At 37.8% G+C, this 26,847-nt stretch overlaps 1 protein-coding gene across 1 annotated transcript in view; it reads left to right on the top strand.

Annotated features, from left to right (window-relative positions):
- The window catches only part of AHRR (aryl hydrocarbon receptor repressor), an 84,258-nt gene extending 60,659 nt beyond the window's left edge, over nucleotides 1–23,599 (top strand). The window contains exons 5-11 of the mRNA XM_085052345.1: nucleotides 11,344–11,433; nucleotides 12,752–12,881; nucleotides 14,319–14,452; nucleotides 15,750–15,949; nucleotides 17,622–17,740; nucleotides 18,692–18,833; nucleotides 21,362–23,599. Of these exons, the coding sequence (XP_084908471.1) occupies nucleotides 11,344–11,433; nucleotides 12,752–12,881; nucleotides 14,319–14,452; nucleotides 15,750–15,949; nucleotides 17,622–17,740; nucleotides 18,692–18,833; nucleotides 21,362–22,481 (1,935 nt within the window). The 3' untranslated portion in view covers nucleotides 22,482–23,599. The remainder of the gene's footprint in view (nucleotides 1–11,343; nucleotides 11,434–12,751; nucleotides 12,882–14,318; nucleotides 14,453–15,749; nucleotides 15,950–17,621; nucleotides 17,741–18,691; nucleotides 18,834–21,361) is intronic.
- The last annotated feature ends 3,248 nt before the right edge of the window (nucleotides 23,600–26,847 follow it).

Genomic DNA, 26,847 nt, shown 5'->3' with positions numbered 1-26,847 from the left:
TGCAAAGCTACAACACAATCAAGTGCCAGCTCTGTATCACACAGAACAGGCACTTTATCACCCAGACAAGTCCTTTATAGATTATTTCTTAATTCCATATCACTCATTTGGAAATGCTGGTTCTTACTTGGTAGCTCCCACTGAAGTCAATGTGATCTTTTTTCGACAGATTTAATACCAAATAGAGCCCAAGTCTTCTTAATCAAAACCAATGAGAGAATTTTCATGCAAGCAAATAATTAAGGATTTGCCACAATGCAGGTTTGGAGTACATTATTTAACATTATGCTGCTACCATAGAAATGGATGGAAATAATAAGCTTTCTGGGACTTACTTTGAAGAGAGAGGTGAATGTGCACGTTTTGGCACTGAAAGGTATCTCCCAGTGGCCTCTACTAACAGCTTGAACTAGAGTTCAAGTTTCATTCCAAGGGAGTTGGAAAATGATACATTAGAAAACATCCTATTGGTGCTGTTCTTCACTCTGCATAAGGAAATAACATAGGAAACCCTTTTCCCACTTGGTTTCCTGTCATTTTTTTAAACTTGTTAGTGCAATTCCACTTCCTCCTTCCGAACTGATTTATGTAATCAGTTCTTGATAAAACTGTGCTCTTGAAAGAGGTACTCCTGTTTGAATTTCAGCCTGAGAGCAAGAGATTTTCCTCTTCCTGTTATTTTTCAATTTAAACTTGAAAAGGCAAATTGCAAGTCCAACAAAGTGCATGGTGATTATATGGATCTACAACCAGGGCACAAACTTCAGAAATAAAAAACCGGTAGAAAGGGACATTTTAGTTTATTCTGGTCTGGAATTTCTTTTCAGCTTCCAATGGTGCTGACACTCTTCTAGCACAGTCCTTCTAAAATAAATCCTGTTAGATGATGATACTGTGCTTCATTTTCTTGATCTACTGGTCTAAAATGGGACCATCAAAATAGGATATTCTCATAAAAAGCTCATAGTCTTGGAGGGTTTTTTTATTTTCAGTTAATACAACTTTTAAAAGTTATCCAAACAATCCTTTTGCTTTCCTTTGTTTTCAAACATGAACCTTCTCCCAGTAATTTAGATGACATGATTTAAGCTGACATTAGTCACTTGGGATGACTTACAGAGAATTTATCCATTAAAAAAAGCCATAAATGGGGTTAGGAGTGCCGTTTTATCACATGCGTACATTCACTTTTTTCTTGCCAGGCGTAGGCAAAACACAAAGGAACTCTTCAGAGGCCCTGGTCCCTTTTTTTTTGTTTCTTTTCAAATAGGCATATTTCTAAAATCCAGACTTGAAATTTGGCATGGCCACAGCTCTATGCAAAAAACATCCTTTCTGTTGCCCTTTAAACAAATAACTAATGTTCTCGCTTATTCCTTTCTTCTTTTTTTTTTCCTTCTTCTCTAACAAATCTGGATAGAAAAGCCATGACCGCTAAATTCCATTTGCTCTCTGCTCCAGTCCTTAGTGCTCCTGTTACGACTGCAACAATCATGATGCTGCCACAGCGCTGAGGTTTCTGAAATACAGGAGGTGGCACTATCCAACTTGACAGGGGGACAGAGGAAAACAAAATCATGTTATCCCCTCCCTTCAGATTTTCAACCTAACAACGAGACAAGTTATAAAAGATGGATTTTGATGGGCAAAATTGTGTGGAAATAATGAGCGAAATGGTAACCACAATTGCCAGCACACATAGTGTCTGAGAAGCTTGACTTTTGCCAGGACTTTTGCAAGAGTTTTATGGAGGGATTTGAAGAGGAAAAGTAGGTATTTCTGTAGAGACTTTTAGCAAAAGGGAAAATGTCAGTAAGGGCTCGTTTTCAGATCTCATATATGGGTGACATGTTGGGCTGATGAGAGTTAGTATTTAGCTTCTCCAACACAGAATTGCAGATTATAATTTAGAGGAGAGCAAGCTGGGAGTGGATTGGAAAGCCAGGACAAGCAGCTTATGTTGAGTGTGACAGAGCAGGGGGAGCAGGCAGCTGGCACAGGTGTGTGGTGAGGAGAGACAGTTATCATCCTCTGTTTGGTGCTGGCATCAAAAAAGTGTTCTCCATTCATCAGGAGAGAGGCAAACCTGCTGTCATACGAGAAGAGCTAGCTGAAAAATCTTAATTGTACCAGTGAACAGAGCAGCTGTCCATCCACAGTGGTAAGGTGAAGAGTCAATAAGCTTTGGGCACAGACCAGACAGATGCAGATCTGAATTTCAGGCTGCTGTTGCTGTCTCCAGACTGTTCATCACAGCCAACTCCACCCGAGCTCACTTTTCACAGCCGCTTCCTCTGTTTCTGCTCAGGCTATTTCGGTGCCTTTTGGAGACAGTCCAGTGGCCACATAACTTCCTCCTCAACAAAACATATTCTCCCGTTTCAGCTCTGTTAGGTTTTTTTCCTCTCACTGACTTCAGAGCCAATCCTTGACAGCTATTTCCACCAGTCAACAGGTTTGGTATCTGCATCTGAACCCTGCACTGTACAGATGCACCAGGATTTAGTCTGCTACTAGAACTCACTTCTTGCATTCAAGCAACAAAGCATTCATAACAAACTGTTCATTTCATACCCATTTCTGCATTTGCTTTTGAGGAAGTGTTTTTGAAGATGGCAAAGTAATGTTTTTTTTGCAAAAAAACCCCCAACCCAGAACACAGAAGAAATAGAAATACACTTTAAATAATTGCAACCTTACATTGTTTAACTTGTCTTCAGCTGGTTGAAGTGAAATTAAAAATGAGCAGCCTAAACTGTATTCACAGATGACACTTGCTTTCAACATATTCCTCATTCTCAATTCAGAAAAGCTCATGAGCTGCAGCCTTGCTATCTTCTCACTAAGATGAAGTGATGAGCAAGAAAGCAGGTCCAAGCTAGACTGTGTCCAGTCTTGAGAATTTTTTGCAAATTTGCAGTGGTTTTGTTCTGGAGGTTTTGAAAGAAAAACTTACGTATTTTACTAGAAATACTGAGTACATTCCACTTTTACTTTTTGCCTACCTTTGTTAATAAAACTTATATGCTCAAACCAAAGCAGGGGCTTGCAGAAGAGAATTGGGGAAGGATTCATTTAGTCTATAATGCAGCTTAAGATCTGCAGTCATTGCTGCTGGTTAGAGGAGTTATCTCTAACTTTCGATCCTTACCCCTCTCCAGATGATTCACTGTCATCCACTTGGTATCTAGATTAGAGAAAATATTGCCTGCCTCTCTGGGTCAGTGTAATGCCTTTATAGCAGGATTCACCCTTGCTGTCAGAGTGGGACAGGGTGTGTTTGATACAGGATTCTTACAGGATACAAAACATGCATAAGATGATAACCCTCAGAGTAAAATAGTTCCCAAAGCCAATTTCAGGAATGCCACACTCCCTGAAAATTCTACGAACCTGAAATGGCATTTAAAAAGGGTGGTTAAGCATATATTATGGAGCAGAATGTGAAGTACAGATTGTTTTGCTCTTCTCCCCACCCCCTGAAATATTTCACGTTAGAAAATGGGATATACAGTACTAAATACACAGAAAAACAGTGCTCTGAAATTAGGACATAACATTCTGTTTGCAGTATATAGGCTGCAACATTGTCTCTTTTAGGTTTTGATTCCTTACAGAGAGAGATGTCTGCCATTCATCCTCATTAACAGTTTGCAAGTACAAATAAAAGTCAGCTGTGGATGGAATATTATGACGGCTTCCTCTCTTCAGGACTTGATGCACTCACATGTAAATAACACCGAAAAAATAATCCAGACATTTGGTAGTTACATATGTCTAATTGTCCAACATGTTGGATAAATATTACTTGAGACTCTTTTCAGTAACTTATTTCTGTGAAAGATAATGCCTAATCTTACTACATTTGTTACTGCGAAGTCTACCTAACTAAATTTGTTATTACAAGTGCAGAGTAGTGAGCAATTATTGCTTCATTCTGAGTCTTCTCAAATGGAATTAATCAGGCTTGCATTTTTTATATTGAAATTGTTGAAGAGAAGACTGAAAAGCTCAGAGCAGCTGCAGAATTCAGAAAGGACGAAGAGCTGAACTTGCACTGAAGATATGATATTGCCCCAGCTTTGCTTCCATCTGTGAATACAACATCTGCTTTTGAGGAAGTGAAATGAGAAACTGCATAAATCAATATAAAGATGGGTTCTATTTCCAAGTGTAGTCCAGGACATAGTATTTGTGAAAGAGCATTGACAGGAGGGCTCCATTACTAGTAGAGCACAGTTTTAAATTTGACATCATGATTAATGAGGAGGCTAAAGGAAAATATATGATTATGTTGTAATTTAATATCCTTTCATGATATTTGCTAAGGTAAATGTCATGTTACTCATCCAAGTTACTTACTAGCAAACATCATACCTATATCTATGTATTGATAAATAAAATGTGCTGTCCCCCAATAATTTTAGAATTTATTATTTGAATATTCTTCTTGATATTATTTTAAGTAGTCTCCAGTACTTGTATACTGTCGATTAACCTCAGGTAGCATTTGAATTCTTGCTTTCCATATGTAATCCTAAATGGTAAGGCAAAGAAAAGAATAATGAAATTTTTACAATTAGACATAAAAAAATCCAGCAAGCCTTGCCATCAACAGAAGACATTTTTGGTGATGATATTTTATTCTAAACAAGTATGCCTTATAACAAATTTGTACTGAGGTGTTTGGTGTTACCCACAAATCCACTTTTGCAGCAACAAAATCTTCCCTAACCTGTCTTTAAGCTATTAGTCATCAGTACTGCTCCTCTCTGGAAGCGTGGTCTGTATCCTCTTTTCTAGTTCTTAGTACTTGTGGAAAAAATGTGATTCATTTGGAATGCATCTCTTTCTAACATGCACCACCTCAACTTTCTATACATAAAAAGTCCACTGATGCTTTAGCCCTTGTTTCTCAGTCCCATTTTGGGCAGAGTAGTTGGTTTTGAGGCACCAGGCTCATCAGGGGCCTGCAGATCATGGATACAGCAATGAAGAGAGGCCCTATCCCAAGGACTGACACAGACTAAGCAGGCTTTGTTACAAAAGCTGAGCTTGGAAGGAATGTATAATGGAAGAAAAACTGCATTTACAATTTTGCATCATGCATTCAAAACAACTTCAAAGGCAAAGTTGTTCTTGGTTGTGTCCAATGCTTGTTACATATCAAGCATATAAAAAACATCACCATGGTTTAAAATGTGTTTACATGTGTGCACACATTGCAATCTCACCCTCCAGGGAACTACTATGTTTTCTTGAAAGTTTATAGCTCACAATTACCGGAGCCCAATGACTTACATTTTCCTAGCTGATTTCCAGGAGGCCAGTTTTGTCTGCTGCCTCTTGACGAGCCACAGTGTTCCAGCTCCCTTGTTAGACTTGTTAGACTTGTATATAAACAAGTATCTCCAAGGTTTCCCTAATTCCTTCGTGGAAGTGATGGGATATTGAAAAATGGAATAATGAGAAATTTCACCAGCTGAATGATTCACAATCATTTGTGCCTTTCAGATGGCACAGCTGTTCCCTCTGACAGTAAATGGGAGGGCCAGGGCTCAAATCTGTCTGGCATTGTGAATGATCTTTGAAAATGTTGATCTTGGTAGTGCAGCACTAGATGCTGAATTTCCATACTGAAAGAAGCCTGAAGTGATATCCTGGGTAAAGGACACAGGCAGGAACGTGAACTTCTTTTTATGGGGGATGACAGGAGGAGTGAAAGGGGCCTAATGGTCGTATGTACGTATTTCTTTGTATTTGCAAATAAATATTTGTGCTGTCTGTGAAAACCAGTTTATCAGATTGAGCACTTTCCCTCCAAAAGGCTTCCTATATAACTCCACATCTGTAAACTTCAGCTAATGTTTCCTTCCCTGGCTCAAATGATGGAAATTTGTCTTCTGTTTCATTTCTTTTGCCTGAAATTTAATCCGTACACGCAAACCCTTGATCAAAACTGAATGCTAAAACAATTCTGCCACTCTCCTTTGCACGAAATAGTGCTTACTCACAGAAATATTCCTTTTGAAGTTGCTTTGTAGATACCACAGAAATACATGAGTCCAGAGGGCTAAGAGACACTGTACTTGTTGAGCAAAGATTATATTCTGATGTCACCAGATATGGCATTTCTGAATAGTCTTTTATGTTGGTTTTATTTCAGGCTTCTGTAAGAATTAAACTTTTTGTTTGTTTGTTTGTTTCTTTTGTCTTTGTTTTGTTTTGAGTTTTTGTTTTGTTTGTTTGGTTTTTTGTTGATCTTTTTTTTGGTTGGTTGGTTTTTGAGTTTTGGTTTTTTGGTTTTTGGTTTTTTTTTTTTATCTAATGAGAACCTCAGGGATTCAGAGGGATTTTTGAGAAGGGCAATTATGAGTCCTAAAAACACCAGTGGAAAGAAATACTGATTCACTCAACAATGCAGTTAAAGACAGAAGACACAATTAACTGTCTGCATTTTCCTCCCAATATTCATAAGACAAGAACGAGTATATCATTTCCAGAGTTTTTAAATAGCTACTTATTTAGATCACCAGAAAATGGCCCCATCCCACATAGGATGCAAAAACTCAGTGATCCACTATTAAATGAAACTGTTCCAGATAAACTGTGAGCCAACTGACCCTGGAAATTTAGTACCCAAGTTGCGTGACTTGAAAATCTGTTCAAAGCAAGGCATGGCTGCAGGCCTTGACTGTTGTACTTTAGTAGCCATAGTAACATGGTCTCTGGAGACCTAATGCTAGTGAATTTTCCTTTATTTCAAGGAGGAGTAATAAGAGAAATGTGCATTGGAACTTGTTCTCTCCCTCTTTTTTTTTTCCCTCCTCCTTATTTTTACTATGCCATGACCTTGACCAAAATATCTTTGAAGTACTTTCTGGCTGATTTTCTGCTATGAGACCAGGAAAAAAATCAGGATATATAAAGGATCTTGCCAAAGGAAGTCCTATCTTCCTCAAAATATTTGCCTTCATTTCCAAAGAGAATCTCTTGACTAATAAAGTTTCAAAAACTTCTTAATGGAAGGAACTGATAACTTTCATCTTACAGCTACTGTGGGCACCAGAATAATATCGTACTTTCTTTGAACTGACAGATTAATTGTTTTTTTGTTTCAGTAGCAGGTGCAGTTTTTCGTGAGTACATAATTGGATGTACATGTTTTTTCAAAAGAACACAGGCCTCTATCTGGTGCCAAGCTCTTTTTTTCTTTTTCATTTGGGAAAAATGTCCCACATGATTTCATTTTTAAAGTACAATGTAGAAAACTCATGTAAGTGTTTTTAAAAAGCCAAATACAAACAAACAAATGTTCACAATACATACTTAAGTTTGTCTCACATGTTTCAGCTATTATCCTGGATTAGAAATTCCATCTGTCATTGAATCCATATGGTTTACCAAATGGCAGTTGAAAACCATGTATTTTTTGCAGATTTGAAGTTAGTTGTTTTTTGTTGTAAAAGTTTTAAGGTCCATACTAATACTTCTCTGTGTGTGTTTGTTTCTTTGCGTGCATTGTATGAATATGCAATATTGCAAAAAAATTTAGGATGCAAGTGGACTTCACTGATTGAAACACACTTGTACACAAAACAAATACCATCAACAGTGAGTTGTGGAATTTGGTTATTTCATCCTCTAAATACAAGAGCCCCATTTAGGCTTTCCACTATTTCCACTGAGAGGATTAAAGTGAAATGAGGAGAGCTGCTCTTACTTCCCTGTGCTGTCCCCTCAGTGCTTGGGGCAAGCCTGTGCTTACATTAGGGAGTGAGAACTGCACAGTGTGAGTTCTGGTCCATGTCCTCTTTCCCGTCTCGTCTCCCCAGGTTATCCATCACCCAGGCACATGGCTGCTGTGGCTCCAACACAGCACACTAGTGCAGCCTCTTGTTCATTGTGAACAAGAGAAAGCTTTTGCTGGGAATTTTATTTCAGTAACTGAGAATGTTTAAAAATCATAAGTGGAGCCATTTACTTTGCTGTCCTGTTTAATGTGAGACCTGGTAACTTAGAACAAAAAAGCTGGGAATAGTTCTCACTCATTCTTGTGGACTGAAGCTGTCTCTCTCTCCTACTCAGTCTCACAAGCCACTAGGCTTCTGGCCAGAAAAATGGGAAAATCTCTATGCAGTGTTACTGTAAAGGATTTCAGTATGGAGTTGTATGTGGTACATGAGAGGTTTATCTGAGAGGTTTGAGAAGGTATTTCCCTACTAATTTGCAATCACCATTACCCACTCAGGGGGTGGGTAATGTGCTAGCAAACACCCTCCTCCTTATCCCCACCTGTGGTAAGTAGATAAGAAAAGTATAAATCCCTGCCCGACTCTGACTCTATTCAGAGTCCTCTGTGCTACAGATGTCTGTTTTCACACTGAAAGACAGTTTAGGATAATATTGAGAAAGCAGGAGAATTTGCAGGCACAGATGAGACTCACTGGTATAAAGTTTTACTTGATATCCAGCTTGTCTTTTCTAAATGTGGTTGCAGCAGCAGGTTTCCCAGCTAAAATGAGTTTTAGAGACATGGAATTTGTTTTAATTCTCAGTTGAGTCATGTGGCTGCATAAAAGTTGTTTTTGCACCAGAGTGGGTTTTGCTTTCCCTTCTTGCAGAGCAAAGCATCTGATATTTGCAGTTAGGGTCACGAACACCTGGCAATGCTTATTTTAGAGACCTAAACTCAGGAGAGGACATCAGCATTTTGAGAACAAACCAGAAACAAAGGAGGGAAAGTTTGTAACTCTCTTCATCTAGATACATGCCTCTAATCCATACTTTTTTCTGGTTTAGCCTAAACACATAGCTCCTTGAACTTTTCTTCCATTTCTTCTTTCCTCTTCCTCCCTCCCACCTCTTTTTTAATACCTCCTCCAACCTCACTGATGTAGTTGCCAATGCACTGATCTGAACCCTTGGAAATACACATGGTCCCATTTCCCTTTCCAGTTTTTAAAAACTGCTGCACCTATTTCAGCCTGACTCTAGCTCTGTGAAAGAAAAATGTGTAAAGAAAAACCTTCCTGCTTTCCACTGTGGGGGATGAAATCTTACATTTTAAAGTAGAGACTGGTCTCTTATGTATATGTCTAAAGAGTATATACCAATATGTTGAAGAAGGTTAATTTTTGAATAGAGGAATTCATTTCTTGATTCATATAAGCAATCCTTGGCAAAGACACATGTTCCCACAGGGGCTGAAAAACTCCAGCTTGCCTGCAGGACAATGGAGGGTACATTTTAAGGATGTTCAGCATGTTAGCACGTAAGATTCTTTGATAATATTCAGATCTTGTGGTCATTGTTTAAGCTTTTCCAAACAGAGTTCAGTGCATTTGTTTGCATAGCTAAGAACTTTTTTCAAATTAAGTATATTTCTTTCATTTTTAAATGTTCTTAACTTCTACCTGGTCTAGTTTCATAGGCAGGACTCGAGGTCTTTCAGAGTATGCATGGTAAGAGCCACAGCAAAAAAGGAGCTCCCTTAAGTGTCCTACAGTTATCTTTATGGAAAACTTTCGTCTATCCAAATTAAAAGGCCTGCCAGATGTTCAAAATGCAATAAAATTCCTAACATCACATCACTGATGGTTTCATCGCTGCAACGATGAGTCCAAAGAGACTAGATGCCAAAAACGCTTTCTTGTCTCCATTTGACATTGGAAATGTATACGACAGATACCATCTATGGAGGTTCCTCTCAGTGCAGTGAAAGACACAGATGTGAAGAAGCAGAAGTCTTGACACACCATCTTCTGTTTGGTGAGGTCCTGGAACAAATTTGGGCATTATTTAGAGAGGGAAATAGCACCAGTTGAGCAAGTCCTTGTGCTTGAAGAGTTGACAAGGATAACTAGTATTCAACACAAGCCGAACCAGGCAGAGATCACGCTTATTCTGCAAAGGATCCATACCTATGGATCTGACCTGGAGCAAAACAGGATTTGCCATTGACTATTCTTTGCATTGACTTAGGGTTAGTGTTGACTTGATTGATTCACTTGCTGCCTCAGCCATTGCAGGCTCTCCACTACTTTTCTCAAGTCACTGTTTCACAGGCTCCTCAAGGCACAGAGCCCCTGGCCAAGTGTGGCCCCATGGGGCCACGTTTCCAAAGGTGCTCCACATTTATGATGGGGGCCAAACCTCCTGAGGAGGTCAGTCTATTGTGCACTGAACTCTTGAAATTCTGCCCACCATTGTCACAGTGGGAACAGCCTTCAAGCAGTCTTGGAAATCTGGTCCTTATTTAGGAACCAAAAAGAGAACCCAGCTCACAAAAATGTGTCAGTGTATCTGGTTACTGAGCAATTGAAAATCTGTCCTCGCTGTGCTTCAGGATTAACTCAGGATTAATAGGCACATCAGTAAATGGAGAGTAAGGTGAAGCAAGGATAACAATAATATAGCATTATTTCAGCAACAGCTATTTGAACTGTAATCTCAAAGACCTCAAAAGCATAACATGAATGGATCTAAACTACCTTGGAATGCAAGCCTGCTGGAGTAAAGATATGTTACCAAAGCTTTACCAAGGGAAGAGAGGCAAAATTAGTCAGTCTGCATGCAGCATGATCTTAATGTGTACATCATGTATTTAATTTAATCCTCACTTTTATTTTTGGATTTCTCTGGTTGCTTTCCTTGCATCACCAAGTGTATAAGAATTCTTTTAGCTCTTTTCTAAATTAAATATTGTTTTATATCAATGAAGTATTTATTGCCCACTTTTTATATTTATTGCATTTAAGCAATTATGCTATGTATGTATTTTTATAGAAGCTTAAGAAAATAGCCATACAATAAAATACAGATCCAGTTTTAAAGTCATAGCTACAACAGCACATGTATTTAATTTTCTCATTTGATATTATTACATCATTATATTATATCTATTAATTATAATACATTCAAAGCAATTATTATTAGGAATAATAATAATTAGCAATTAAAATTGCTAATAATAAAGCAATAATTAGAAATTAAAAGGAAAAAGAAGCTGACACTTGCTTTTAAACTTTTAATTCTATGAATTAATGAGCAAATATAATTATGCAGATAATTAAGCAGACAATAAACTAGTAATGTAATATGGTAGTTACACTCTAATTAGCTATGTTAACTTTTTTAAAAAAGGAAAGAAAGCAGGTTGTTCCAGGTTGTTATTCATATTTCATGGTAGGAAAAAGAGGTCTTTCTGCAAAAATTTGGTGACCAACATTTGGCACAGTGAGTTTTTTCATATCTACAATATTCTTAAAATTATTACATTTATACCCATTTTATTCTTTATCTTCTGATTACCTTTTAAACTGCTTTATATTCCTTTTTCAGTCTCTGAATGGTTTTGCCTTGGTGGTGAGTGCAGATGGAATGATATTCTATGCGTCATCAACAATTGTGGACTACCTAGGGTTTCATCAGGTAAATATACTGAGAAATATTTAGAATACCTAGTCACTGTCATTGTATTGACCTTCTTGTCACTACTTCTGCTAACTTTTTTTTAAATGCAGCACTGTATGTTGCTACCTTATCCACCTTACCCACCTTATCCTTCTATAGCTGATTAGACATACACTATTACTGAAATAAGTTTATTTTACTATGCCATTTCAGAAGAATTTTTTTGGGTGAATCTGATGGGTGAAGATTTATTTCTGGTAATTTCCTTTTGTAAAGTTTTTGTTGGCAGAAACATGATCCATTATAAAACTAAGATTTAGCTAGAAGTGTCTTTTCAATCTCAGTATAAGATGTCACTTTTCTAGGCTGATTTTAGTAATAAATGCATTTAAATACATTTATATACATTTATGTAATACATGTGATAAATATGAATAATAGAACCATATAGTTGGAAAGGACCTCTGGAGGTTTAGTCCAACGTCCTGCTCAAAGCACATCGAGCCAGAGTAGGTTGATCCAGGACTTACCTCATCAAGCTTTGAGTTTCTATGACCCCTGTCGAAGATGTGTTCCAGTGTTTAGCCACCACAACTGTAATTCTTTTTCACTTATTAAGCCCCAGTTTCCCATGTTGCCACTTGTGTCTGTTGCTTCCTGCCCTCTCATTTTGTTCTGAGAAGTGTCAGGCTTTGTCTTCTCTTCCCCTGCTCATTTGGTTGATGCAGACAGCTTCTTTCTTCCTGAGGTTTTCTCTTCTGAAGGCTGAACAAAACCTGTTCTTCTCTCCTGGATGTGTTCCAGCTCTCTCAAGTGTCTTGGTAGCACCCTCCTGCTCTCATTTGGATATGTTAATCTCTATTTTTGTGGGGTACCCAAAATTAGGAGAGAAATTTGCCTTTGCTTAACTTCCTGACATTCCTGTGAACTTGTTTTTACAGCCCACCAAGGAGCTGTCTTGCCCTCCCCAGCTGGTACCCTCTGCAAACCTGCTGAGCATGCATTCTATCCCAAGATTCCTTACCCAAGAAATTAAACAGGGTTTGTCCCAGCGTAAATCCCTGAGGGGTGCCATTAGTCATCAGCTGCCAGTTGGATGTTTTTAGTCCCCACATTTGCATATGTACAAAAGAGTTAAGAATAGAAAAATCATCTTAGGATGTGAAGGGGAAAAGCAAATGTTGAAAAGTAGGAGCCTTTGAAACAACTTTCCTCAACCAATCTGATCTGAAGGTGTCCTGCACCTACCAATATTTTAAGCAAAGTATCAATCTAAAGATAAGTGATTTCCCCCCTACAGTTACTAATGAAACATTCCTTGTTGTAATTTTTTCAGACTGATGTAATGCATCAAAACATATATGATTACATTCACGTGGATGATCGCCAGGATTTCTGTAGACAACTGCACTGGGCCATGAATCCTCCCCAGATGTTGTCTGGACAGCAGCTACAGTCAGAAACAGGTGGGATTGTGTATGTTGATTGGAAACATAGGCACCACTTCACAGAGGTAGAGTTGCATTCCACCTACACCCATGACAGTACCATGTTAAGTCAGATTCTTCTGGAAAGATGTATAGTGGCCATTTATTTATGTTACTGTCTCAGAGATGACATTTCTTCCTGATTCTGGGCATTTATTAGGTAGAGTGTGCCACTGGTGCTACAAAGTCATTTCCTTCATTTTTTCTCTGACTAATGTGCCTACACATTTTCTTACACATGCAGAATGAGCAGCATCAGTTGTTCAAACCACCAGCCTTTGGTAGCAGCAGATCAGGACCTGGATAGTCCTCTCATTGATGCAAAAGGTGTCTGTACAGAGCCACGGTGGCAGCATCACTTTCTGCCATTTGTTTTCCCATGCAAAATCATGTAGACAGGAGTCTTCTGAAAAGCAAGTAGGTTTAGCAATGCTGTATTTCCCTAGGATGTATTTCCCTAGGATGGTGTTGGATTGCCTGTGCTGAAGGTTTCTCTTGCATGAGGTGTAAAGCTGAAGTCACAACTACAGAACTTAAAATCAGGTTGAAATTGTTAACCTTATAAAGAGTTATTGATCCCAGCAAAACGGATGCACTTCACCAGAAGGTGAGGAAGTAATTGAGGAAATAAATTGGGAAGTATCGTCACCAGATGAGTGGGGAGAAACCTGTGAAAAACCCTTCAGTAACCTTTATGAAGCCCTCAGGAACACAGTCATGAGATTTTGGTAGAATTTTTTGCATATTCTGTGGAACAGTTTCTCTGTTTTATAAGAGTCTTAGAGACATTTGAGGAACTTTGCAAGATTTTGTAGGAAGTATGCAGAAAACAAACTAAACAATGTGCACTAATATTTCAAACAATAAAATTTACAAATATTTGGAATTTTTGTTCTAATGTATATTGTGGAAAATTTCAGTTCTTGAGTTCATCCTTTTGTATAAATACTTGTGTTGTTTGAGAAATATTTCAAAAGCTGTGCACTTGTAGTCCAAAAAAATCAAGGAGGCACAAAAGCTGAACATTAGCTAATCATCTACTGTCCTTTCTTTTTTGGTTTTTTTCTTGCTTTAGCATTTTTCCTTATTTTGTTCTCTTGTCTAATACATTTTCTGTGATCTCTGATCTCAAAACCAGCAACATCTGTTACCCTGTTTTGCATCATTAAATATCACAAAAACTCAGGAAATAAAGTCCAAATTTCTGAAGAAACTCACCCAAATCCCACTGCAGAGGTTTTATTTTTCTTTTGGTAGAGCATGTGCAGATGTATCTATACATGACACAACTGAATATTCGCCCATCCATAAAGAGATTTTAAGCAATTTCCATAACAGCTTCCTCAATTGGCTACAGAACATATTCATTATTTCTTAGTGTGATCTGATATATGTTGCCTCCACTGTTGTTCCTAGGAGAAGAATATATTCTCAGTAAATTGTTTAAAGCCCAAGAGAATGAGAGCATGACAACAGATTATTCTTCCTTTTTAACTCGCTGTTTCATCTGTCGAGTTCGCTGCTTGTTGGACAGTACTTCTGGATTCCTTGTAAGTACAATTTCCCTTAGATGACTGTAGTCATGACATAATAGATTTTAATTACTTCATATGAAAAATTCTTCAACATAAATATTGTGAAGATCCAGGGACATTATATGCTTTTCTTTTGCTGTGCACTTACAAGAAACACCTAAAGATAATTATTAATACGTGTGAAGAGTGATGGCAGAAAAGAAGGTAGTAATATTAGAAATGGAAAGAATTTGGAAATTTTTATGTTTTAAGCTCTTCTGGACAATATCTGTCCTCAATTTGTACTGGGTGTAGCACAAGTGTGGCAAGTCTGAATGTCAACAATTAACATTTAAGCACAAAGTATTTGCTTTAAGGATCAGGAATAATAATGATCTATTTTCCCCTTTTGTAAAGAATCCTTTAATAATAAAACCCAGAATTAGAAAATCTCTTTCATGCTCTGTACTAGGAACGGCTCATTTCTAGAAATCACTTCCTCTCCACTTGCTTAGTAAAGACCAAGGCTGTTTCTACTTAGGGGAAACTCCAGCATGTGCAAAGAAAATGAGAGGATTAGCATTAGACAGGGAACTGCAAGTTCTGCCTCAGATGTTCATTTGCTGGAAGGCTAGGGGTCTAAACAGCCGTCATTTCTGCATCCCTGCTTTCATCTCATAGCTCTGGAAAATGCCTAACTCAAATGGGCTGATTTTTCTCTGGGCATTTTTTGGTAGTTAATTTTTTCTCTAAGAGGCAGCAGCTTGCTATTAACTTGATCCCTGCCTTCTGACTATACAGACATTTGAGGCAGGGATGGATGATTCCTTCCAAGCTATGCACTCTATATCCACCTATCTTGGGCCTATTTTTCCCTTGGCATCTGTCAGCACAGTCCTTGGGTTTTGCCATTCCATATACTTCCCAGAGAAAGCGCAGAGCAAGGGGAAAGAAACTAAGAAACCATCTTGCTGGAGAGAACAAAGCATGGAAAAATAATGGTTCCAGCTTCAGTGGGGTGTAGGGGAAAAAACTGTTTGCACCACTGTACACTGCCCATTTTGGTGGACAGAACATAACACAGAACTTCTCAGTACACAGGAGAGAAAAAAACCTCAACCAGCCTCGAAAGTCTCATTTTACTGTTGACAGTACCTCCACCCACCATGCCTCTGAAATGGCATGGTTTAAATTATATGAAGAAAATTAAAATCCTAATTTTAAACCCTGGTTCAAAACTGGGTTTGGTGTTAAATAACATGGTCGATAGGTTGTATTAGGATTTTTAATATTTATACACTAAATGCTTAAGATAAATTTTTTTTTATACCAGACAATGCAGTTCCAAGGCAAACTCAAGTTTCTCTTTGGACAAAGGAAGAAGTCCTCATCAGGAACAGTATTGCCACCTCAGCTGTCCTTATTCTGCATAGTGGTACCACTTCTGCTCCCTTCTGTGACAGAGATGAAGATGAAAAGCCTGCTTGTGAAAGCAAAACACAAAGCTGATGATGCAGCAGCAGCCAACACAAAGTATTTACAAACTAATCTTTTGGATTTTAGTGAAGATTATGGGCTATTAAGCATGTAAAAAACACAAATTATGCTAAATATCTCTCCATTTTAAAACTCTTTCTAAGAAAAGTGAATAATTTATCTGGATTTAAGTATTGAATACAAAATAAATATAATACAATTACTATAATATAACATCATAGAATGCAAGATGATGCAATTTATTATACTTTATTTATAATGCATGTTAAGTATTATATTTCAATATATGAAATTTTATTTTAAAAGTGGAACATCAGGATATCTTTCTAACCTTCAGAAGTTACCAACGCAGTAAGCCAGTCTACTAGCTGTAAGAGTGGAAAAGAAAAAGTATTCTTTCTGAGAGTTTTCAAATTTCAGTATCTTCTAACACAATTATTTCGACTTGGGTATTTTTGTAAGGAACAAAGGAAAAGGATTCATAAAGCTGAATGTGTGTGTGTGGGTGTTCACATAGAGTCTAATGAGTTGTACTTGGTGTATGCATTTATCTTTCAACAGAAGTTTTATGGATGTGTAAGTTTACAATTGCACTAAATGGCTTGGGGGTGATCATTTGGTAGCAATCAAAAGATCAGGACAGATTGTGTTCAGACTCACCTCCTTCCTAGCACTTATTTTTGTTATTCTTCTATGGCAGAGTTTTAGTAGATGGTTGGGGCTAGGATCATATTTTCCCTTATTTGCTTAAATAGAACCTTACAGTAATGAGCTCTATTGCTGTGATGCAAAATGCTCGTCAGTATGACTGACAGTACCATAATTTGGCTTTTAATTAGATTATGCTTGCGTATGTGTGGATTCACTATCCAGACGTATAATGTGATTCTAGTACATACATCCTTTTGACAAGAACTAAATTGCTGGAAGTCTGGCATAATGGACTATGCAGGCTTTTGGGGTAGAGCTGGAAAGTCATTTCCACTTGCTAGTTTTTCCAGTGGTCCACGTGAAATTAACTGATGATCAGCACTGAGCTCCTAGAAGAGAGGTGCTTTACTATTTGACTGGACAGTGGCCAAGGATTTGACAAGAATGAAGCAACCATTTATCTTCAATGTTTTCTTTGGTTCAGGCCTGAAGCATGGTAGCCAAAGATGGTGGGCAAATTTACACAATCTTTTTTTTTTTTGGATGGTTTAACAAAGGGAAGCATTTGTAATGCAGTGTTACAGACATTGCACCATTTTCAAGCCCTGATTCAAGCATTTTCAACTAAAGATTGGAATAAATACATTCAAATCATATGGTGATTATTGCAAATTGAAGTCATGCTGACTCTTAAATGCATTGCTGATCACTGTGCTGGACATACCTCAAATGTAACTTGAAGAGGAAGAGCAGAATACACGTAGCATTTGTCTCAATTCCAGATGAAATTAATTTTTCCAGATATAGTAAGTCATGAGAGGAATATTCCTAAACATAACTATTCCTCTTAATTGAATACAGAACTCCAGTCATACACTAATTTGAGCAACCAAATGATGCGGGAAAAAGATAATTATTTAGTGTTAGTTACCACATAATTAAACCATAAGCCTTTGCTAATGGCTGCCAGCTTGAAGATCATATCTCTTAAGGTCTGTGATTCTACTGTATTGTCATTCACTGACAAGGAATTTTCCATATTTTCTGCCCTCTGCAGCTCCAGTTCGAAAGGCAATTCAGGACTGTGTGAAACAACAGAATTATATGGAAGAAACAGCCACCATGAAGGTGCCACCTTCACTAATGCATTACAGATTGCTGAAAACCAAATCAAAGGTACTGCTAAGTACTTCTAGATTATATACAGTTTATGGAAAAAGAACATTGTCTTTTATTTTCTCCTGCTAGGTTTTTCAGGTTTCGGTCCCAATGCTCTCTTTTTCTTCTCTCTAACACCTCTTCTTTAAAAAAAATGCAAAAATGTTGTCCACCTCAAAAGATAATACTGAATCAGTCTGTGATTTCAGAGTGGGCAGAAAATTTACAGAGAAATAAGCAAGCATGGTAAAAGGTAAATAGTAAATAAATAATAGTAAAAGAATACTCAATGTATGCTTGCCTAAAAGTGGCAGCACTGAATTTAATAAGATTATGTGAAAGTCCTAATAGTTAATAACAGTATCTATCCCTCTTTGAGGAAAACTGAATGATATGTTACAAATGTTAGTTTTCCCCAAAGATTAGAAAACAGAGGAAAATTAGAATGCATTGTCTTTAAAACTCATGATGTGCCCACAGCATTGACTCATGCTTTTCCAGTGCATGGCTATGGAAAAATTATGAGAGTCTATGCTCTATGTCAGATTTTACAATGGATAAAATTTTGATGGTAAGTTCACCCCACTGGGAAACTTCTTGAGTGGAAGTACTCATCCTTCTGTCATATCTGCTGGAAATCTTTAATATCTTTAAAATCATTCCTCTCTTATAACTCCATTTTTCATGAATATTTTCTTTTTGGTTTAGTACTACTACTACTGAGAGGAAAAAATTATAAGGAATGAGTAATACTGAAAAATCCTTGATTGCAGTTTAAGTTCCTTACTAGGCTTTTCAAATTTTAGTTTTAAAATGTAATTTGCTTCATTTTGTGACATATTTTAGCTTGTACTTTCCTATGCTGATGCTTCCAGGGCAACAAAGAAACGTTTGAACATTCACAGTTTAGGTAAGAAAAAATACTTAATCATGCTTGTATTAAAATCTATTTTCTTTTAAATTATATAGCAAAGAATAATGGAGAAAATGGCATTTCTCTAGTCAAAGTACAAACAAATGAAGATCACTGGGTCTGGGTTCAAGCTAACACTCAACTTCTCTATCGAAGTGGTTGCTCAGAATATGTCCTTGCCCAAAAGCAAATGTTAAAGTAAGTATATTTTCCAGTACAAAGAAGAAAAAAATTTAGAAAAATGAATGTATTCTTTCTGTATGAAATCTTTAAAAGGGCTGTAGTATCCTAAGAGAAGAGTTCAATGAGAAAAATTTAGTTTACTTATGCTATGGAAATCCATTTCTGTCTTGGGACATAGGAAATGGCTGTTATAATCCTAAACAACTTTTATTTTCTGTCTTCAGTCTTTTCTTCTTCTGAAGTTGAGTGTACATATACACTAAGACAGAAATACTTGATTATTAATATTTTACTTTCTTGCACAAAAAATATATTTTGGGTTTTGTTTTATTTTGCAGCTGAAAATCTACTGTCCTATTGTTTCTGCTTATCAACATCTGACTGTGTTTTTTTCTTTTCCTATATATGATAGTTGAGCTCATGTTTTTAGTTGTGTTTGTAACATAATCTAAAGGGTACTCATATTCATTATATGTTTGTAGATAGATACATCTAGTTGCCTGTAGGCTCAGTCACAGAGTGTAAACTAATCTCACAGATTTGCATTCAGAGAGGACTTCTTGGATGAGTTTTACCCTTTCCTCCCAAACATCCTTCCCCTATGGGACTGTCTGTTCCAGTTCCTGTGGGTCTTGTTGAAATGTCTCTTCAGCCAGGTCTGAGGGAAGAGATGAGAGAGTGGACTCACTGAGCAGGGGCCAGGAGTTTTACATAGCCACCATCCGGCCCAGTGTTAAAAATGTGGCTGTTATCCCAGATTTTTTCCTTGAGAATGCCTTGCAGGTGGAAGAATTAAATGAAAAAAGTCTTAGCACTTCTAGAGCAGATAGTCCTTGCAAACAGCTTATCTCCCAAGATCCACAGGAATAGCAGGTGAACTCCCACCTGAGGATCCCAGAACTTTTTACCTTTACTGAGATGGCACAAACATCATCTTTCTATGTGAGGGAATGGACTTCTATTAAGATGCAGATTTAAAAAGGCTGTTTCTTTTATTAGTTTTTCTATTTCCAAACTGTTTTTTTTTTCTTTTTGTATAATTAAGCACGTTTATTTAGTTGCATTTTTGCCTTCTGAGTGAAAAAATCCTTCCTTTGTGCTTGATAGTTCCTGCAGACGAAGAATTACAAGAATTGTCCTTGGTGATCATATTCAGTTCTGTCTTAGTCTGCAACAGACTTTGTCTTTGCTACTACTTTTTGTTGTTGTTGTTGTTAAAATGTATGCTGTTTTCCTGGAAACATACATTCTTTTTAAGAATTTTCACTGGATGCTACTTCACTGTAAAATTGTTCATTTGGGGGTTTAACTTTTTTTTACTATTACATTTTGTTCAGTCCTTTGCTTCCCAATTTGATAATTTTCTGAGAAGTGTGTTCTGCAGCAAACTTGTATCAGACTATTTGCATCTCAATGCTGTCAATAATAAAAAGAAGAATATTTAGCAAAGGACTGAAAATATTTAATATCTCATTAAGAAAAAAAAAGAGAGAGAGAAAATACTCTGCTTTTGTGGTATACATTTATCTCAGTGGGACGTTCTCTCTTTGTAACGACACGGACTCCCTCTACTGGAAAATCCTTTACTTGCACATTGATTCGATACCCAAGGAAAAGAAATTATTGTGAGCTAAGGAAAAGCCTTTTAAACTCCTTAGTAGCTCTGCAGATTTTCACACGCATTTTCCTATTGAGATATCTGCTTCTTGTTCGGAGAGGGATGAGATGGTTTCGTAGCACTGACCCTGCCTGGTTGGGAATCAGCACATTAGTGGATTCAAGACCTGAATCTCAGGACTTGAACCCCAGATCTGAAAGCAGCTGCTTCGCGCATGGAAGTGCTCAGGCAACATTCTGTGCCAGTGTTCTTCTTTAATGTTGAGTACTTCAGCTGGAGGTCATGGAAAATTAATTCACTGGCCATCATAGAAAACAAAAGGCAACATAAATTAAGTTAGACATATAAAACAAACCTAGACACAATATGAACATCTGTGACTATTTGGTCATCTAATTCAGGCATTTTATTCCTCTAAGCTAGCTCTGTATTCTTAAAATATAAAACCCCCATGGTTCTCCCTCAAACCACTTTGATCAGAAAGCTCTTATGTGTCCAAATAACTCCTTATTAAAATATATCTCATTTAAGACACTACTTGTATTTTATGTCTAGAATTTTCTACACACAAATATTATTTATATATATTTTAAGGGAAGAATGAAGTGTAAGGTAATTATTGTACTGTTCTACAATATTTGATGTCTTTATGAAATGTGTGACTGAAATGGAACAGCAAATGCATGATGGAATTCAAATGAAGCAATGCCTCAGAAAGTTAGCTCTGCACACACATTTACATGCAGATGCATGGAAACTCTTTTGTCCTCTCAAGAAAATGCAAAGGTTATGTGGCCAAGAGTGTGAGAGTCCCATATTGAGGAATATGTATGGCTTGTAATGCATGTTGATCCATTCTGTATCCCAGAAAACAACCATTTAGAAACCTCTGATTGACTGACTTTTTTTCTGCTGTTATTGAAAGGGAAGAAGATGAACAACTGAAGATACTAAGTGGTTTTGCCAGTCTGAAAGGAAACCTGGAGGGACTTTCCTATAACAGTGCCATTGAAACTCTGGGCCAGTGGAAGCATCTTAACTGGGCAGCAGTGAAAAACGAACAGGATAATGTAAAAGTGAAGTTTGAGCCTCATACTAATGGTGAGTGTTTTATGCAAGAGGAACCTCTCGGTGCTAACACATCAGTTTTAGGCATTCAAAACAACTGCACCACTAACAGTAGCTGGACTTTAAGAAACTCAAGTTCTTGTTCTGTAAGCCAGCGAATGAACACATGTCCAAACAGGAGAGCTGGATCATTCTACAGTAGAGATCAAAATTTCTTAAATTTGGCATCAACTTGTCCTTCCCATTGGGGGAGTGCAGAAAACGGCCAGTCTTACTCGGGGGTCCAACCGCGCTGTACAGAGAACTATGCGACAGACCATCTGAAACTGCAGAGACCATTAATATCCTCAGAACCTCTCTATGACACAGCCATTCCCTTGGAGATGCCTATCAAAACGGAATATGATTCTGATTCTGAAAACATTGCCGATAACTACCTGCTGTCGCAGAGCCAAGCCTGGCTGGATGAGAACGGCTCGGTGAGGAAGCAGGTGTCCAGTTATCCCAATAGAATGCACCTCAAAACAGAACCAGACCTCTGCGAGCCAGCCTTGCCTTGCCAGAAGCCAAGGCACTGCCTTTACGCACCACATAATTGGCAGTGCATCATAGCAAATCATCCCAACAACCTGAACTTGAACAGGGCTTGCAAGGGCTCACGTAACAAGGAGGTGGCCCCGTTTTGCCCTCAGAACTCCTCTGTGTGCTTGGAAAGCATGCCCGACCTGCCACACACAGCTTGCTATGGCCACTTCTACAGCCCCAGCCCAGGGGAGGAGAAAGAGCAGATTAATGAGGTGTTCAAAATGCCATGTGAATTTAAAAACCCCTGCTTGGTTCAAGCAATCAAGCGTGAGCCCCTGGATTCTCCACCGTTGTTCAACAGTGGACAGAACAGAGTACATGCGAGCTTCCCTGAAAATACATTAGCAGGTCCTGTGCCTCATAAAACCACTGAATGTACATTTTTGCAATAGATTTTATAACATTTGAAATATTTATAATGTTAAAAGCAAGAAGTTGTAGATTCTCTTCCAGTTGGGTTAAATGAGTTACTAAAATTAAAAGTCAGTGGAAAGATTTTGAGTGTGTGTGTGTGTGTGCACCTGTGTGTGAAAAGAAACAGACACAGGAACACACATCCTATCCCCCCTACTGCCCTTCTCTTAGTGATCTTTGGAAAGAGAAAAGAAAGCTAAAACCTCAGGCACAGAAAAATAATCATTACTTTGTGCACAGATATACCTGATCATTTTTCTTTATCATCTTTCCTCTCTTGTCTACAGTTCATTATCAAGATCTAGCAATTTCTGATTCCTGCCTTTATTCTGTTTGTTTTTCTCAAGCTGATGTGATGCCTCTGTGCAAATAAAAAATGTTTATGGTTTTCAGTACATCCAGTTTACCTTAGGAGTTTTTGCTTTATAATTTTTTTTCTACTCTTATAAGAAGGATCAGTTATTCCTTCATCCCACCATTAAATTATTGGCAATAGGAAAGGGCTTCCCAATACAACTTCTTTACTTAAAAAGACTGCATTAATAAAAACAATGACTTTCATAACTGCATTAGAAATTATTTCACTTCGAACTGAAGTTATTCCTAAGTTTCCTGATAATATTATTGTTTCAGAATCCGTATTTTTCCATTCTAAAGCCATCAGCCTTTCATGTTGCAGCTGAAAGACTGAACAATGGGATGTAATCCACTTCTATAAATGAGTTACAAAATGCTGTTACGAATACACGAGAACAAAATATTTCTCCAATTACCTTCCCTGCTGTTACTTGTAACATTGACAAAGGAAATGCACTTTTTTACTTGATAGTATTTCTTTGACAGATAGCAGCTTTTTAGATATTGTCACCGTACAGCAAAACCAGGTCCCACACTAAGATTATTTTCAAAAGCATTCTAGTTTCAATTCCAAAAGAAACTCATAATCTCACTGAGAGGTAACTGGTGGATGTATACCTTTCAAAAGCGCTTCAGTGCACTTTAGTGCTTTTGAAAACAGAGTGCATACTTTTCTTTGAACCCAGACAGAAATGTATTTCCACAGCAACAAAAAATAAACTTACATTTTGGGTTTTGTCGCTGTTGTAGTTTGACTCCTGCACTAACTTTTGTTTTAAAATTGCACTATTTCAACTTTGTATCAACTTCACCTATATAAAAACCACATCATTTTTAAAAAAGCTTAAATGTATGTATATGTGCTTTTTGAAAGAAGCCCTGTGATGAATGTTTTCTTTTTCAAAATGTTATGATTATAATGTCTTCCTTTCTCTATCTATTAGTCACTAAGGGCATGGATTTATATGCCAAAGAGTGGCATAAAATTCTCCCAAATGCTTTAAATATGTGGGATAAGTGTCGTTTTCAGGTAGTGCAATGGTTATGCACCTGGGAGGCTGCTCTTCTCCAAGAAGACTGACCATCTTTTCTGATAGAAATTACTGCCTGCACATTAGAGTTGGCAGGTGTAAAGATACACATTCTCTGTATTTCAGTTAAGTTCTTATGAACAGTATGATCTGAAATGCTGCACACTGGACAGTAAACAGGGGCAACAATATCTTACTTTAGCTCATGTTAAATCTGTCACCACACAGTTGACCATATCCAAGCCATGAGAATGGTACCTTTTTTGTGTCTGAGGTACATCAGCTCCCTGTTGGCTATGTGCTGCCTCTTATTTGAGACAGTCCTGATAGCCTTGCTTTAATATTCCTGCCAGTGGGTGCAATGCAATATCAGATCCCATCTTCAGTGAGACTGCAGCAGGGGAGTTTACACTGCTCTCCAGTACACCACTGTCCACATCACAAAAATTCAAGCCAAACTCCAAAAATACTTGAGGGCAAGCAAACTGGTTCTCATGTGGAGTGAGACTGCCATAAATCAGTATTCCTGCACAACCTCTGACTCACTGACTCACTATCTACATAATTACAAGCAGTAGTTCTTTAGACTCTTAAAGAGTTGTTGTCAGAGTCCTTTGCTTGGCATGTAGCAGTGTAACTGCTTATGTGCTGGTGCCAGACACTCTACTGTGGTCTCAGAGTTGCTTGTAGGATTGTGCTATGAACCTTGTAAAATTCTCCAGTCCAGCTCCTTGTGCAGCTGCTTGGCAGAAGTGAGATGATGGGGAGACAGGATAGTGTGGGAATAGATGGCTGGGGGCAAGTGGAGGACCCATCTGCACGACCTCCGAAAAGCTGCTTGTTTAATTTCAGGCTTGGAATCACTGTCACACCCCTCAAAATGAGAGTACTCGGGCTTGGTTTCACACTACCTTGCACTTTCTCACATCGTTTGCGTTGGTGAAGTGTGACTAAAACACTGTTATCCTCATCTGGACATGCTGGTGCCATTTTGCGTAGTGGGAGTGTTTATATCAGGTGCAACTCTGCAGAGGACTGTGCCATTGAAAGCCTTGTCCTTGCTTAGAAATATTTCCTGGCATGACTGCAGTGGAGAACTATACCAGCCAGATTTCTCTTTTCAGCGCAGAGACAATTTATACTAACAACAGAAATTCTCCAAAGTTCTCCCTGTTTTAAAATGAATTTTTTTTGTTGACATAACTCTATCCACTCTCAGGCTTTCCTGGCTCATTACAGTTAGAATTATTTTCCCCATGTTTCAAACAAACCCAGACACATTTTACACTTCTTGATTGATGTTATAGAGGTAGGTGAAGCTTCTGCTTGTAAGTGAATGCAATCTGATACATGAGATGTAATGGCTTTCTAGGAGGACAGATGAATGTGTGACTCAAAAGTGAGATGTCATTTTCTGACTCCCTGCTGTGTAAATGCAGTCACATTTCTTTCCTTATGATTCCATAAAGTCTGAACCCAAGAAAAACACACTTAATCTGTGCATCACATTTGAATTTGGCCCACTTAATTTGTGGCTGTTATTTCAGGTCTCACACGAAAAAACACGGTATCAGTAGAATTTCTTCTAGTCTAAATTATCACACCTGCAGTACAGCAATCTCCCAAGAACTGGCTTATGAGGAGATCAGCATTTTATCCTCTTTTAGGACAATTTCTAAGCACTGTTGATAGTAAACAAAGACCAGTTCCTTCTAAATACTTGGAAAGAACAGAGGAAAAAAATGGTTGAAAATAATCTCTTACTATTTGCGTTTAAGGCACAGAAATGCCTTCATCCTCTTCCCAACTGCCTCAACTCTTCCCCTGGATTGAGTTGAGACTGAAATCTGACGTTGCATTGCACCCTCTTAAATTATCACTGATTTAATATTATAAAACTGTTTTGTATGCAGACATTAATGGCCCCCTGAGCAGTAAATAGGATGAAATACAGAGCAGTTTTTTTAAATGGTTACATTTTCTTAGTGGTTGTTGCTGCTTTGGTTTTATAAAAACTAGCACTGAGAAGCAGGGTTTAAGATATTTTCAATCACTGGTGTTTTGCTTTTATCCTTCATGAACTGATATTTGTATCCCTTGAGCACAGCCCTAAAGTCTGTTTTAGGAGCCTCCCAATGCATTTATTGTAGCAACAATAAAAAAAAAGATTATTCTTGTAGAAGAAATGCCTAGTCAAATAGTTGCCTAACAGGAACTTGGAGCATTCAGGCTGAAAGAAATGCCTGACTGATAATAGCATTCAAATTTCCTCAGCCATAAACTCTCCAGAGGTTGAGACAGAATGAACTCATGAATTCCCTGATCTTTGGGGAAGGTATGTTTTGGTATGGAAGGTGAGCAGCTCTAAAAGCTGTGAGAAGGTGTCTCCCCCTGGGATCTTTGTCCACAGAGAGCAGAGACTATGATCAATGCTAAACCTACTGATCAAGGTTTGACTTTACTGAGAACATAACCTGATTTCAGCTGTCAGTGGACAGCTGCTGACCACCATACAAATGCTAGTACAACACTGTTGAAAGCAACTATTTTTACTGAGAAACAACATGATTTGAGGGGTAGGCTTGAACAGCAAAGAGTGAATTTTCCTGCACTTACATAGTGACTGAAACTGGGGCAGACCTCCACTGTAGGTAACACTATAAATAATTTACATTGATTTTAAAGTCTTTGGATACCAAAGTAAAGCTTTGTTTCAAAAATTCTGAGTGAGCACAGAACTGTGCAAGTGGTAATCTTATTTCAGTTGTCCTCAGTTCAGAGATTTAACAAGGGAAATGAAAGTTTAAGGGACTGTACCTAAATTCACTGCAGGAAAGACTAACTTTGATGGTAACATGGTGATGCAAAGTCTGTGGTTCACCCAATCTTTATGGGAACACAGTCATGTGTTCTCACATCTGAGTCTGCTCTGGATCGTATAGGGAAGTCTGATATT

This window comes from Lichenostomus cassidix, chromosome 2 (genome assembly GCF_008360975.1).
Source record: "Lichenostomus cassidix isolate B80296 chromosome 2, HeHo_3.0, whole genome shotgun sequence".
NCBI classification, from domain to species: domain Eukaryota; kingdom Metazoa; phylum Chordata; class Aves; order Passeriformes; family Meliphagidae; genus Lichenostomus; species Lichenostomus cassidix.
The sequence above is the reverse complement of the archived record's forward strand: the minus strand, read 5'-3'. Positions and strand labels throughout refer to the sequence as shown.